Source organism: Schistocerca gregaria, chromosome 8 (assembly GCF_023897955.1).
Source record: "Schistocerca gregaria isolate iqSchGreg1 chromosome 8, iqSchGreg1.2, whole genome shotgun sequence".
Lineage (NCBI taxonomy): Eukaryota > Metazoa > Arthropoda > Insecta > Orthoptera > Acrididae > Schistocerca > Schistocerca gregaria.
This window is the reverse complement of record NC_064927.1, coordinates 204,848,849-204,864,298: the sequence shown is the minus strand read 5'-3', so window position 1 is coordinate 204,864,298 and position 15,450 is coordinate 204,848,849. Positions and strand designations below refer to the sequence as shown.

The 15,450-nt window shown below is 43.9% G+C and overlaps 1 protein-coding gene across 3 annotated transcripts in view; it reads left to right on the top strand.

Moving 5' to 3' along the window:
* LOC126284141 (zinc finger CCHC domain-containing protein 17-like) overlaps nt 1-15,450 on the top strand; it is a 56,539-nt gene that overhangs the window by 30,879 nt on the left and 10,210 nt on the right. For all 3 annotated transcript variants that reach the window (XM_049982858.1, XM_049982857.1, XM_049982859.1), the window contains exons 2-3: nt 393-551; nt 8,437-8,519. In XM_049982858.1, the coding sequence (XP_049838815.1) occupies nt 393-551; nt 8,437-8,519 (242 nt within the window). The remainder of the gene's footprint in view (nt 1-392; nt 552-8,436; nt 8,520-15,450) is intronic.

The window sequence follows — 15,450 nt, the reverse complement described above, 5'->3', positions numbered from 1 at the left end:
GGAGGCACGTATCTTGCTGTAGGTGACAAATGCCTGATGGTGATTAAGTGATATTTTTAATTATTCCATGGTACAAATACGGTAAGTTTTATATGCACAAGAGAGTATCTTATGTAAAATTGGTATAAAGACGTATGTAAATTATAACCTACCGAAGTTTGGTCCCTCGTAAAAATGAATCAATAGGTCATGCTTAATACATTGGAAGTGAAACTTTTAACGTAAGTCTTTGTTTGCTAACACTGACACAACTTCAGTTCCAGTTATTTGTGCGTGAGGTAGAAAGTTCTTAGAATGTAGAGTTTCCCTCATAGTTTGTTCAGAAAGATCAAACAATTTCTTGATTGTGGGACACATTAAATAACTAATAATACACTGTTTTCTCTTTGCAGGTGCGCTCAGTTCATAACTATGGAGCTTTTGTTACTATACCAGGCCGCCGTGACAATGGGCTAATACATCGTAGCCAAATTTCCAAAAGTGCAGTAGATGACGCAAATGATGTGTTACAGCGTGGAGAAAGAGTTTGGTGCAAAGTTATCGGTGTAACGGTGAGGGATTAGAATTATCTCTAATTATTTCTGATTATATATATTTGAGCAACAATATATGCTCAAGTCTTAATAGTAACATAGTCACTCACTAATTTAAAATAAAGAACATTATTTTATTTTTATGTATTTATTCATTTGTTTCAATAACAGTATTAAAGTGCAACAGTATAAATAAACACATAGTGGCATTAGACACAGAAGCAGTGAGCCACGTACAGTAGATAAGAGTAAGGGGATCTTCTCGTATAACCAAGACCTGGGTTGCTTCACCATTATCATGGGATCTGTAAATACTTCTGCATATGATTTTTGTAAATTGTGCTGACTTTCTGTCTGGCCCCTGAACCACTTTTTATAAGTTGTGCTCATTGGGCTGTAGACAAGGCTAAACCCAAAAACTATTTAGTCTGAAGGGCAGTGTGTCAATTGTTGACTAGTTTGCTACTTCTGGCTGACAGTATGCCACATGTAATATTAGGATAGAAATGCCTTGACTCGGATGTATTGTGTTGCTGTGACTTCAAAACCACAACATCGCTGAAGTGTGAGGTGTGGCAGACTTGAGATATTTCTCATGGAAAACTCTGCTTATAAAACAGATGGATTTGCTATTATTATTGTTACCATTTGATCACTACCATCATTTAGAGACATGGACCTATCTTGACACTGCAAACCATATGAAGTGTGAGTTGATTTGAGGTATCAAACTGGCAGACAAAGATTTAAGATATTGATGTAGTAATCAACATATGATTTTTTAAAAGTCTGTTTCATCTACAAATTATCCCCGTTATTGATTTCTTGGGTTACAGATGCTGGAGTTCTTTCAATAATGGCATTTGTGGCCATTACCAGTTCTCAGCTGAGTATCTTTGTGTTCAATTCCTAGATCAATATTGTTTTGTTTGTTGAAGTAAAAAGCCCATAGTTATGAGAAAATGAATGACCTGTTCAGTGCAGTTCTCTTCTATGTGAATATGTTTTTGACGGAGTGAAAGTAAAAGGTGTCTGTCATGAACTGCTCAAGTTGTTCCCAAAAAAATGCAGCCTTATTTTTGTACCTGCATGTCAGATATTTCAGTTTTTTCATCGTGTCTCAGTGTGTTACCCAAACCATTCCAGGCAAATGCTAGAGTGATACCTACCAGCAGACAATGTCTGACACTTTCCCTTCTCCTTACTGGTTATTACGATTTATGGGTATTCTCATTTTCACCAGGAATTTTATAGTTCAAAATGTTGTTATTCTGATTTTTCGTTCCTTGCAAGAAGTACTATTCAGTGATTGATAGCCTTACTGCAAGTTCACAGTAGTGTGCATCTTACATGATGGCCATAGAATACCGAAGCAAATACGGCATTAATTTCTTATGAGAGAAGTGTCAAATTTGGAGAATGCTGCTAGGAAATTCATAATGTTGTTCTAGTTTGGATGCAAAGTCGTCTCTAGGATGGCAGCCATTTCTTTTGCTTTCATACTATCGATAAACATCATAGGTTTGCCTTAAACAAAGGAAAATCTAGTTATTCACTAATGATTATATGTCTTTCAAAATGAAATCATTGCATACATCACATTCGGGGCCACAACATTGCTGTGATGCCACTGTTATATTACTAAATCTTCCCTTCTGCCTCTCTCAGGTGCTGAGATCTAGTTAATGGTGAGGCATTAGTATTATGCTTTACAGATCTGGTGCGAATGTTTTTCCTATGAAAAGTGTTATATTGTGAATGTCATTGTTATGTAACAGAGGATTTTTTTCCCCCTAATCTGGGTTTTCTAACCAATTTTTGATTTTGTAGTATACAATATTTCAGAGGTACATTTTCAATGCTTTTTGAAATAAATGTATTTTAGTTGTCTCTTTTTATCTCCTTGGGCAAATTATTATCAAATCTTAATCCTTGATATAAATTGCTGTATTGAGTTCTTAATTTGTTTTTCTATAGTAAATGAACGGATTCTTATTCAATAATCATGTATAAAACAGTACGTTATAGAAAAAAAAAATTCAAAACAGTCATAGATAAATTTAGGAAGGAAAGTACACAAGAGTTAACCAGCAAAGATTGTTATTTACTACGTAGGACAGAAATGTAAAAATTTCAGAAAAAGGTATTTAGAGCATTGCGAAACAACAGCACTGATTTCACATTTGCAGATCGCACTCTGACTTCACTTCACATTGTTGAAGGGAACCACCACCCTAGTGTTATAGAAACAGACCTCCAGATCGTAAAACTCAGTAATCATCTCTATCACTTATTAACAACAGAAGAAAATCACCACATACAAAAAGCTATACGCAGGACAAAAAACTCATCAATGATTTATTTATTTATTTCATTCATCCAGGTGTCATCTTACAATGATTAAACAGTAAATGGATAGGTAAAAAATCTACTCACCAAGTGGCTGCAGGGGAACACACACACAAAAAGGTTTAACTTTTACAAGCTTTTGGAGGCAGTGGTTCCTTCTGACAGAAGAGTTGAAGGGGAAGGAAGAGGGGTGAAGGAAAACAACTGGAGAAGTTTAGGAAAAGCAAAGTTCAGAAAAGTCACTCAGACCCCAGGTCTGGTAAGCCTCCCCTGACCTGGTTTCTGGATGACTTTTCTGAACTGTACCCCTTTGTTAACATCAAGTATAGATTTAAGTGTCAGGAAGTCATTTCTGAAAGTATTTGTATGGAAGTGAAACATGGACGATAAATAGTTTGGACAAGAAGAGAATAGAAGTTTTCAAAATGTGGTGCTACAGAAAAATGCTGAAGATTAGATGAGTAGATCACATAACTAATGATGAAGTATTGAATAGAATTGGGGAGAAGAGGAGTTTGTGGCACAACTTGACAAAAAGAAGGGACCGGTTAGTAGAACATGTTCTGAGGCATCAAGGGATCACAAATTTAGCATTGGAGGGCAGCGTGGAGGATAAAAATCGTAGAGGGAGACCAAGAGATGAATACACTAAGCAGATTCAGAAGGATGTGGGTTGCAGTAAGTACTGGGAGATGAAGAAGCTTGCACAGGGCAGGGTAGCATGGAGAGCTGCATCAAACCAGTTTCAGGACTGAAGACCACAACAACAACCCCTTTCCCTAAACCTCTCCAGTCATTTTCCTTCACCCCTCTTCCTTCCCCTTCGACTCTTCTGCCAGGAGGAGGAGTCACTCTTCTGCCAGGAGGAGGAGTCACTGCCCCGAAAGCTTGTAAAAGTTAAACCCTTTTGTGTGTGTGTGTGTGTGTGTGTGTGTGTGTGTGTGTGTGTGTTCCTCTGCCACCACTTGGTGAGTAGATTTTTTATCTATCCATGTATATTATATTGCCAATAATTGATTATTTTCATTATGATTAAACAGTGCTCTGCAACAGAATATCATTCAGCACTCTTTAAGTAACTATCACACACACACACACACACACACACACACACACACACACACACACACACACACATATTGGAGCAGAATTGAACCTTTGATAACAAAACAGTGAAATAAACCACTACCAACAGCATACACAAAATGTAAATGTGCAGTGAAAAGTATGCCTGAGTCATAGCAATGCAGTAACAGGCACATTTAACCAATGAGCACGAGAAAACATAGGTAGACACTGTTAAAAATCCACAACATAGTCTATAAATACAGAATAGTTTTCCAACCTCACAAAATTTTACTGGTGTCCACAACAGGTCATTTTAAACATAACAACAACAAAATCATATTTAGCAGGCAAATATAAATCAAGTACAACTCAAGACAGGTCAAGTGCAGCAATGGTAAGCATAAAAGAGGGGCATATGCCACTATTTTACCAGAATGCAAAGAGATTTTTTCTCCATGCCTTATATTGTCTGTAAAGGCTTTGTTTTTGAGAATAAAACTGGTCTTAATGTACTCTCCTGAGGAACACCTAGGTTAGTATATTTTAGGTTTGAAAAATGCTTCACTAAATGTTTATCATCACCTGAAGGGTGGCTATCTCTACCTTTTGTGGCTTATTTTCCAGGTATCACTGGAACCATTCATTAACTGTTCTTCTTTATCTATGTTTCTAGTTTGGTATTATTTTATGGCCAGCAGTCTCAAAAGCCTTGGACAGGTCTATAAGTATACCTGTAACAGTCACCTCTGGAATGACTGAAACTTAGCAGCAGTACTTTTTCTTTCTACCATTAGTGATGTGTTTAGTTTCCCTCAACATTTAAATCTCCTGCACATTTCATACTTCTGCTTGATACTTTTCTTCAGTCAAGCCTGGCAGCTGTAACCTCTTTCTGGTACTTACAACAAAACTGTCAGATTGTTTCCCCTCATCTTCCCCTAACCTCCATCCTGACATAGTACAAGGCGCCATTTCTCAGCCACCCATTGCTAGACTTCATTCTTAGTAACTCCTTCCATCTGTGACTGAATGGCAACAAATCACCTTTCATGCTCTTTGATCAAGCTATTCCTGCTGCCTATCTTGCAGCTTTAAGATAGGGCATTTATAATTTCCCCCATGTTTTCCATACTACAGTCACCCTCACAATGAATCTCGCAGTTTCCACTCATGGTCAAAATAAATAATTACACAAAAAAACTGGAGTGCTAAAATAGATGAATGCTTGTGAAATGTGTTATGTTTATTCAACTGTGAGTGCATGCCAACTTCTGAGAATGTTATAAGTTCATTATGAATGGAAGTTCAGTGACATCAGCTGTACATATGTAAACAAAATGCTAATGAAATAATTTGAATAAGAACACTTGTACAAAGTTTTTATATTTCTCTCTTTCCTTCAGAATTTGTTTACTAGTTGTAAGAGGGAATATATGTGGTCTCAAATTCACCATAATTTATTACATCAGTCAGTGAGCAGTAATATAGTAACCTATATTGAAAGTAAATTCCTTTAGTACATCTCAACAACATTTTAATCTTTTTGGAATATAAACAAAAGTGCTACTTGATAACTAAAGAAATTCTCATTGTGAGGACAATAGGGTGTCCCTTATTTTTCTCTCCATTTTTTCTTTCTTTTTCCTCTAAAAATTTTACGTTTTTTACTTCATTAGATATAATCTGGAAAAAAAAAAAGGTCGTCTCAATACAGTGACGTTGACCCATGCTGACTAAAGCAAAAAATTTTAATATTGGGAATTTTCAGTTTTATAGCTTTTAGTCAGTGTCAAAGTTATAGAAGACTGTCTAAAATCAAAAATATATCTTTGCTTTTTAGGGAGTGTTTAATACTCTTGGGACTAGATGTGTTTAATATTCCTGAGAATATTTTCTTTTCCAGAGTTTCATCCCTGCAATCAGGATACAGTCTTCGATGTTCTTGAACACTACACAATACAGATTCCTTTTGCTTCTTGTCTACAGTTAATAGTCTGTGAAAATCTTGCATTAATTTAATACACCTTAGACATTAGCAGCTTTTAAATCCTTAACTATCCTCTTAGCATCTGAATATGAAGTGCTGCTCATCCATGTGGAAGAGAATTCTTGAATAGAACTAGTGTCCATAATCTTCAGGCAAGAGAACAGGCCACAGCTGTTGTGCGACATGAAGTCTGCTAATGTGTTCTCTGAAAACGAGATGAGAGTGAATTGGAAGATGTAAATTAATGAATTAAATATATGGCAATCAGAATAATATTAAACTTACCGCATAATGGTCCATCCAATTCTCCACAAAAAGAAATATATCTCACTTCCATTTCTGTATTATCTCTGTCCAAATTTGCTACCATTTCAGTTTTTGTTTGTCCATTTACTTCATCATCAAAGAACAATAAGAAAGTCAAGTGCTCTGATAAATGATGACTAAATTTCCTTACAGCTGCTTTTAAAATTCTGGAATATTATCTTTTCATATGATATAAGATATTTTAAGAGATCCAGATGAGTAGCTTTTACACTTCCACTGCACTAACGCCATGGATTGACATAAACATTTACAATGAAAAGAGAGGCATCTGAGTCCATTTTTATTTTCAGTGGAGAGGTCAAGTTGTGATATTAGCAGAAACATTTTAAATAATAAATTGTTCTTGCCACATATCTTGTTCGATGCGTTGCTCCAGGAGCATACATTTTCAGTTTTTTTGTTGTTGTTGGTTTCTTTTCCCTCCAAAGTCTCCTCCCATAAATACTACACAGACCTCTATAAGTTCACAATCAGCTGTTACTGTTAGTTTCTCTAATTCACTTTCTTAAAAGTCTAACATCACCTTAATTTCTGATTCATTAAAAAAAAAAAAAATCGACAAGCTTTTTGTCAGTGTGAAAATTGCTGACGCTGATGATGACTTTCCCGTTTTCTCTCAAATGTGTTAACTGATATGCCATGACTGCTTATTGCACCATGTACTTCATATTCAAATACAAGTTCATGTATGTGATGATGGAATGGGAAATACATGAACACTCTGTCCATTTTGTGCATGCACCATTAACACAGCCAGTATTTGAGGTAGCTGTGTCACTGCAGAGAACTTGTACACTATCTTCAATACCCCAATATATTAATGCATTCCAAATAGCATTTTTACCAGAACCATTCTGTACTTCTGTAACACAGTGAACTGTTCACTGTCCCCAAAGGTAACAATACTGTAAGTTAAAAGGAAGGTCAGCTGATAGTAAAATCGATTTTCAGTCACATAGTGATCTGTGCTGTGGTGTAAAAATTAAACTCATGGGCACTGGTATCAAGTTATTATCAGTAACCACAGCACTGAAGATGATCACTATGTGATTGAAAATCGATTTTCCCATCAATAAATCATCAATATTACGGCCAACGCTGACCTTCCTTTTAATTTAACATATATGGTCATTGCGCACAGAGCACTCCATGTAGTCGCCAATCAATGACTGTAAGTATTTTCCTTTTGAGTCCCTGACATTTAATGCTAGCAACAAACTCACCATCACCAATTTCAATTTCATATAAATTTGAAAATGCCTTATCTGAGTCTTCTAACAATGGAAAATCCAGGATGGAATGTAACAATACCATGAAAAGAATATGTGCTACTAACATATAGTAGAGATGCTGAGTCACAGATAGGCACAACAAAAAGACTGAGCTTTCGGCCAACAAGGCCTTCAATGGAAATAATGCAAGTGTGTGTTTTGTCTATTTCCTATGAGGGCCTTGTTCGCCAAAAGCTCACTTTCTGACAGTCTCTCTCTCTCTCTCTCTCTCTCTCTCTCTCTCTCTCTCTCTCTATCTCTATCTCTATCTCTGTTTTTTTCCCCAGCTCAGCATCTCCATTATTTGATTTTTCAGACAATGATGACAAAGAAGACAAAAGGCAGAAAATGTAGTTTCTTCTGCCTTTTCTTGTCTTCCAGTTTCTTCTGCCATGGTCTTTCGATAATGCACTTGCAAACCACAAGATTAGCATTCTCAGTAATTGTTAATTGTACATCCCATATGTTATAAAATAAAACTTCCAGCCCTTGTGTGCTTGATGGTAATTTATGTCCAGTTATTTGGTCTTTTGTATCTCCTATCAAATACACACATTCCTTGGCATCGCGTAATTGATGTGACATCCTAGATAGTGACTGGAAAATATGTGTGATATGATTGGTAACAAATAAACCATTGACCGATAAGCTGAGGTGACTTCAGTGCATTATCTGTGAACAGTGTGAAAGGTCATGTTCCTCATGGGAGTTCGTGCTAGAGTTGGCATGGGTTACAATCCTCTGATCACAATAAAATTTTCTACAGACTTGTTTTAGAGTCATTCAAAGAATGTTGGAGGGACAGTGCTCAAAAATATTGAAATCGGAAAATAAGGGACACCCAACTGGATAGTTGTAATTTAATTGTTGCTTCTAATTTATATCTATTTTGCTCATATAGGATGGAAAGAAAATTTCCTTGTCAATGAAAGTGGTGGATCAGGGAACTGGAAAGGATTTAGACCCAAATGGAGTTCAGATTCAGTAAGTATGGGTATAGCATAATGTTAATAATAAATCACTGATCAATAGATTATTGCAGCATTTTGAATTTTTACAGTCTGAAGACAGTAATACCCCTGTGTGTAATTGCAGATATTTGTTTCATGAGTGCAGAAATACAGCTACACTTTGTGATCAAAAGTATAAGGAACACCCCCAAAAACATGTGTTTTTCATATTAGGTGCATTGTGCTGCCACCTACTCCATTTCAGTGACCTCAGTACTCATTAGACATTATGAGAGAGCAGGATGGGACACTCCGCAGAACTCACGGGCTTCGAACGTGGTCAGGTGATTGAGTGTCACTTATGTCATATGTCTGTATACGAGATTTCCACATGCCCAAACATCCCTAGGTCCACTGTTTCTGATGTGATAGTATAATGGAAATGTGAAGGGACACATACAGCACACAGTGTACAGACCGACCTTGTCTGTTAACTGACGGAAACCGCTGACAGTTGAAGAGGGTCATAATCTGTAATAGGCAGACATATATGCAGACCATCACACAGGAATTCCAAATTGCATCAGGATCCACTGCAAGTACTATGACACTTAGATGGGAAGTGAGAAAACTTGGATTTCATGGTTGACCAGCTGCTCATAAGCCACACATCACGTCAGTAAATGCCAAACGATGCCTTGCTTGATGTAAGGAGCATAAACATTGGATGATTGAACAGTGGAAAAACATTGCGTGGAGTGATGAATCACGGTAAACGATGTAGCAATCCAATGGCAGGGTGTGGGTATGAAGAATGCCAAGTGAATGTCATCTGCCAGCGTGTGTAGTGCCAACAGTAAAATTCAGAGGGGCTTGCACTCCTTGTTGTCACTCCTTGTGGTTTTGCGTGTCACTATCACAGCACAGCGCTGCACTGATGTCTTAAGCACCTTCTTGCTTTTTACTGTTGAAGAGCAATTTGGGGTGGCGATTGCATCTTTCAACACGATTGAGCATCTGTTCATAATTCACGGCCTATGGCGGAATGGTTACACGACAGTAACATCCCTGTAATGGACTGGCCTGCACAGAGTCCTGACTTGAATCCTATAGAACACCTTTGGGATGTTTTGGAATGCCTACTTCGTGCCAGGCCTCACCGACTGACATTGATACCTCTCTTCAGTGCAACACTTCGTGAAGAATTGACTGCCATTCCCCAAGGAACCTTCCAGCACCTGATTGAAGCGAGAGTGGAAGCTGTCATCAAGGCTAAGGGTGGACCATCACCATATTGAATTTCAGCATTATTGATGTCCCCCTGTGGGTTCGGGGGTAAGAATAGGCCCGCGGTATTCCTGCCTGTCGTAAGAGGCGACTAAAAGGAATCTCAAACGTTTCAGCCTTATGTGATGGTCCCCTCTTGGGTTTGACCTCCATTTTTCCAAATTTCTGTTGTTAGTGCATGCCATTTGGGGAAGGACGCCTTATGTGGTGTTTTTCTATTGGTCCATCATGCACCACCATTTTGCATGCTACCTATTGTCGTGTGGCGGGATTTACACCCAACGTCTTCTGGGTTGCCTCCTTCTCATCTCTTGCGCAATCCCCTTCTTAGTGCCCATAACAACTGTGGACCCTTTCAACACCTAAAATCCAGCACGGTAGCCAGTCCATTGTGGTGGGGTCGTCATGTACCCTCTTGGTGGTAGCTCCCTGACCACGCAGGGATCGCACTACAGATGCCAGAGCTGTTTCCTCCCCATGCATGCCAAGGAGGATGTGCCCATCTTGTCTGGGGCACGGGGACTCCGGGCAATGGGATATCGGCCAGATACCCGTTGCTTTGGCTGGGTGGCACCCTTGGGGAGAGCCCTCGTTTGGAGTAGGTGGCATCTGGGCGGATGTGGCGCAATGAAGTGCAATAAATCACACCAAGCTGGTGGTCGCACTGCCACCAGCGTCTCTAAGCGAGGCAGAATTGAATTTGATGCTGCGCAATATGACCCTCAGTCGTTCCCCTCGTTGGCTGTGCCATGGGAGGGACGCAGATCTAGTGCCAAGCAGGAGCCTTACATACCACAATACCTTGTCGGCAGCAGGACTGATGGTGACTCCTTTCTTATGACAAAGCCTCTGTTATTTGTGGAACACCTGGAGGATAAGTTTGGGGAAGTGGCGGGGTTGTCTAAAATGAGGAATGGGTCCATCCTCCTCAAGGCGTCCTCCCCAGCCCAGTCACACAATCCGACGACGAGCTGAGAGCCGACTTGGAACGACGTGGTGTACATTTTGTCCGTCGTGTACATAGAGGACCCAAGACTAACAGGGTGGCCACCGGTGCCTTTATCTTGGCCTTCGAGGGTGCTGTATTACTCGAGAAGGTCAAGGTAATGGTTTACCGTTGTGACGTCAAGCCATATGTCCCTCCCCCAATGCGGTGCTTCCAGTGCTGGAAGTTTGGGCATATGTCTTCCCGTTGCCCATCCAGCACCACATGTCAAGATTGCAGACGCCTCTCTCATCCTGATTCTCCATGTGCGCCTCCGCCTGTATGTGTCAACTGTGGGGAGCACCACTCTTCATGCTCGCCAGATTGCCCCGGTCTTCATAAGGAGTGGAAGATAATGGAATTTAAGACCCTGGACCGGCTTACTTATCGAGAGGCAAAACTGAAATTTGAAAGGTTGTATCCTGTTTCCCTTCGAACATCTTACGCTGCAGCCACGTTATCGTCGCCCTCACGAGCGGCAGTTGTCACCTCATCTGTGCCGCCTTCAGTGGGCCCTCGGGGCCGTGCATCTCTGTCTGCCCCCCTAGTGTCTGGGGGTTAGCCTTCCTCTCTTGCCCCCTTAGCAGTTGGGGGCAAACCCTCTTCTGTCGCTCCCCCCACGCTTACTTCGGGAGTGACATCTGCTCCAAAACCGGTGGACTCGATCCCTCCCCCTCCTTCTCCGCCGGCGTTGCCTCTGCCGGTTCCTCTCATGCGGAAGGGGATCCTCGGGGCTCTCCATTCCTCCGTTTCTTCTCCTACCCAGCCGGATGTCAGCCAGTGGCTGAAGGTTCCGCCACCTGCTGGTCGTAGGGCTTCTGCGTTGTCGTCAGCCTCCGACGCTCCTTCAGAGATGCTCACCCAGCCCTCTAACCCTAAGGACAGACGCGAGAAGAAGGAACGGAACATGTCCAAGAAGAAGGACGTTCCGGCGGTTTCAGTACCGCCTGCTGTAAATAGTTTGGCTCCGGGGATGAGGTGGAGATCCTCGCCTCTGCCGCAGATCTCGCCCTCACGGAACCCTCGAGGGCCTTTCCTATGGACGCAGCTGACTCTCCCGGTGTCGGCCGTTGGCTCTGAGGCGCCGTCTGCCTCTTAGTCGCCTTCACGCCCTCCCAGTCCCTTCCTGCTTCCGTTCCCCAGTGGAATTGCGGCGGTTATTTCCGCCACCTGCCTGTGCTCCGGATGCTTCTGAGTGTTTCCCCTGTTCTCTGCACTGCTCTTCAGGAATCTTGGTTTCCATCTTGGTTTCCAGCAATGCGGACCCCCGCCCTTCGCAGTTATCGGGGATACTATAAGAACCGCGCAGCCTGTCAATGAGCATCACATGGAGTTTGCCTCTTTGTTCACCACTCTGTCTGTAGCTTGCCCGTACCCCTTCTGACGCCTTTAGAGGCAGTCGCTGTCAGGGTTGAGCTCTCGCCGGCTATTACTCTTTGCTCTGTTTACATTCCTCCAGATGGGGAGCTCCCACGACATGTCTTGGCTGCGCTGCTGTCTCAACTCCCGCCACCATTGCTGCGTCTGCGCGATTTCAATGCCCACAACCCTCTATGGGGTGGGACTGTCTCCGATGACCGCAGTTGTGCCGTGGAGCATGTGTTGGCTCAGCTCGACCTTAGCCTCTTGAACACCGGTGCTCCCACGCATTTCAATGTGGTCCATGCCTCGTTCTCAGCCATCGATCTCTCTCTTTGCAGCCCCGGACTTGTCCCATCCCTCCACTAGTGTGTGCATCCTGTCCTGTGTGGTAGTGACCATTTTCCCATCTATTTGTCACTGCAACAGTGTCATTCTTCTGGGCGCGTGCCCCGCTGGGCTCTAAACAGGGCTGGCTGGCCGGCTTTTACTTCCGCTGCCACCATTGAGTCTCCCCCACAGGGTGACTGACAAGGTGGTCCGTGTCTTGACCACGTCAATCATTTCTGCGGCCAAGGCTGCCATCCCCCGAGCGAGCTGAGCGGACACCAGTATCATTCCACACGCGTCGCTCTGAAAAATACAATGCTCCTTTCAGCGAGAGTGACTTCCTCACTGCCCTCAGCGATTGCCCTGATACAGCACCAGGACCAGACTGCATCCACGCGCACATGCTGAAGCATCTCTCCAGGGACTGCCAGAGACACATCCTCACCATCTTTGACCGCATTTGGAGCGAGGGCGAGTTCCCGTCGCAGTGGCGAGAGGGTGTTATTGTCCCCATCTTGAAGCCCGGTGCGGACCCACTGGTGGTGGACAGCTATCGTCCCATTACCCTCACCAATATTTTGTGCAAATTGCTTGAACATATGGTGGGGCGGCGTTTGTGTTGGGTCCTTGAGTCACGCGGCCTCCTCGCTCCATCCCAGGGGGGGCTTTCATCGGGGCCGGTCTGCTGCGAACAATTTGGTGCGACTGGAATCTGCTATCCGTACGGCCTTTGCCCAACGTCAACATCTCGTTGCTGTATTTTTTGATCTGCGGAAGGCGTATGACACCACATGGGGGCATCACATCCTTGCTACGTTGCATGAGTGGGATCTTTGTGGTCAGCTCCCGGCTCTTCTTCAAACCTTTTTATTGCGCCACTCTTTCCGGGTGCAAGTCGGTGCCACCTCTAGTTCATCTTATATACAGGAAAATGGGGTCTCGCAGGGCTCGGTGTTGAGTGTCTCCTTATTTCTAGTGGCTATTAATGGTCTGGCTGCAGCCGTGGGGTCGTCGGTGTCTCCTCCTTTGTATGCCAACGACTTCTGCATCTCATTTAGCTCAACGACTACGGGAGTCGCCGAACGCAGGCTGCAAGTAGCCGTTCGCAAGACAGCATCATGGGCCCTGACTCAAGGTTTTCAGTTCTCTGCAGCCAAGACTCGAGTTATGCACTTCTGCAGGCGTCGGACGGTCCACCCTCATCCTTAACTTTACCTTGACAGCCACCTACTTGAAGTGGTGGACACTAGCCGCTTCCTAGGACTCGTCTTTGATGCCCGGCTCACATGGGTTCCTCATATTACTCAGCTGAAGCAAAAGTTCTGGCAGCACCTCAATGCCCTCCGCTGCCTGAGCCACGCGTCTTGGGGTGCAGATTGCTGCACGCTGTTGAGATTGTACAGAGCCCTTGTGCAGTCCAGGCTTGATTATGGGAGCCTGGCCTATGGGTCTGCGTCACCCTCAGTGTTGACGTTGTTGGACCCCATACACCACTGTGGGGTTCGGCTTGCAACTGGCGCTTTCCGTACGAGCCCTGTGGATAGTCTACTGGTGGAGGCCAGGGTTCCCCCGCTCCGGATTCGCCGCTACCGACTGCTCGCCAACTATGCTGTCCACGTGCATTGCTCGCCGGGCCATCCCAATCATCGCCTGCTTTTCCCTGCCATGGTCCTCGATCTGCCCGAACGGCGACCTAGGTCTGGGCTTTCCATTGCTGTCCTTGTCCAGTCCCTGCTGTCGGAACTGGGTTCATTCCCTCTTCTGCCTCCCTTTTGGGTCCGTGCACCTACGCCTCCCTGGTGTCTGCCCCGTCCGTCCGTCCGTCCGTCCGTCTGGACTTGGCACAGGGACCCAAGGACTCGGTTCCACGTGTGGCCCTCCGTCACCGTTTTCTTGCGCTCCTCACCTCATTTTCGGGCTGTGAGACTGTCTACACTGATGGTTCCCTGGTTGATGGTCGTACTGCCTACGCTTTTGCTCACGCTGCCCATGTTGAACAGCGCTCCTTGCCGGCTGGCTGCAGTATTTTTACTGCAGAGCTGGTGGCCATATTGCGCGCTCTTTAGCATATGCGTTCCTGCTCAGGTACATCCATCGTCATCTGCAGTGACTCCCTGAGCAGCCTCCAGGCTATCGAGTGCTGCTATGCCTCTTCTCCTCTGGTATGCTTTATTCAGGAGTCTGTTTCTGCCATTACCCGCTCTGGTCGTTCGGTGGTCTTTGTTTGGACGCCAGGTCACGTTGGCATCCTGGGGAATGAACGTGTCGACAGGCTGGCCAAAGGGGTAATCAACGCTTCAGCTATGGAGATCGGCCTCCCGGCTCGTGATCTGCAGTTGGTGTTGTGCCGTAAGGTGCTTGGGATGTGGCATGATGAGTGGCGTAGCCTGACATCGCCGAATAAACTGCGAGCTGTTAAGGAGACGACCGATGTGTGGCGGTCCTCCCTGCGGGCTTCTCGCAGGGACTCTGTCGTCCTGTGTTGGCTCCGCATCGGCCATATCTACCCGACGCACGGCCATCAGGAGGATCCCCCTTTGTGTCGGTGTGGGTCCCGGCTGACGGTCGTCCACATTTTGTGTTGGAGTGTCCCCGACTGCGTACCCTCTGGCAGTCTTTTAATCTCCCAGGCACTTTGCCTTTTGTTTTATGCGGCGATGCCTCCATGGCTGACGACGTTTTGAATTTTACCCGTGGTAGTCCTCCCATTTAGGGAGGTCCTGCACCATTCCCTTTCTGTCTCTCTTGTCCTCGAGTCTCTCATCATTGGTTGCAGACTTCAGTGTGTAGTCGGATGGTTGACTCTTTCCCTTTTTTTGTTCTCGTGGTCAATCAACCAGTCTCCGGCCTTCTTTTCTTCTGTTTCTTGCTGTCTGGTATTCATCTGTACTCTTCTTGTCTGTAGTGTTCGTTGCCGCATTTGTGTTCTTTCAGTGACTGGGGGGGGGGAGTCTCCTTTCCCTTGGGGGTTTACCTGCTCTGCAAATTTTCGTCTCGCCTGTTT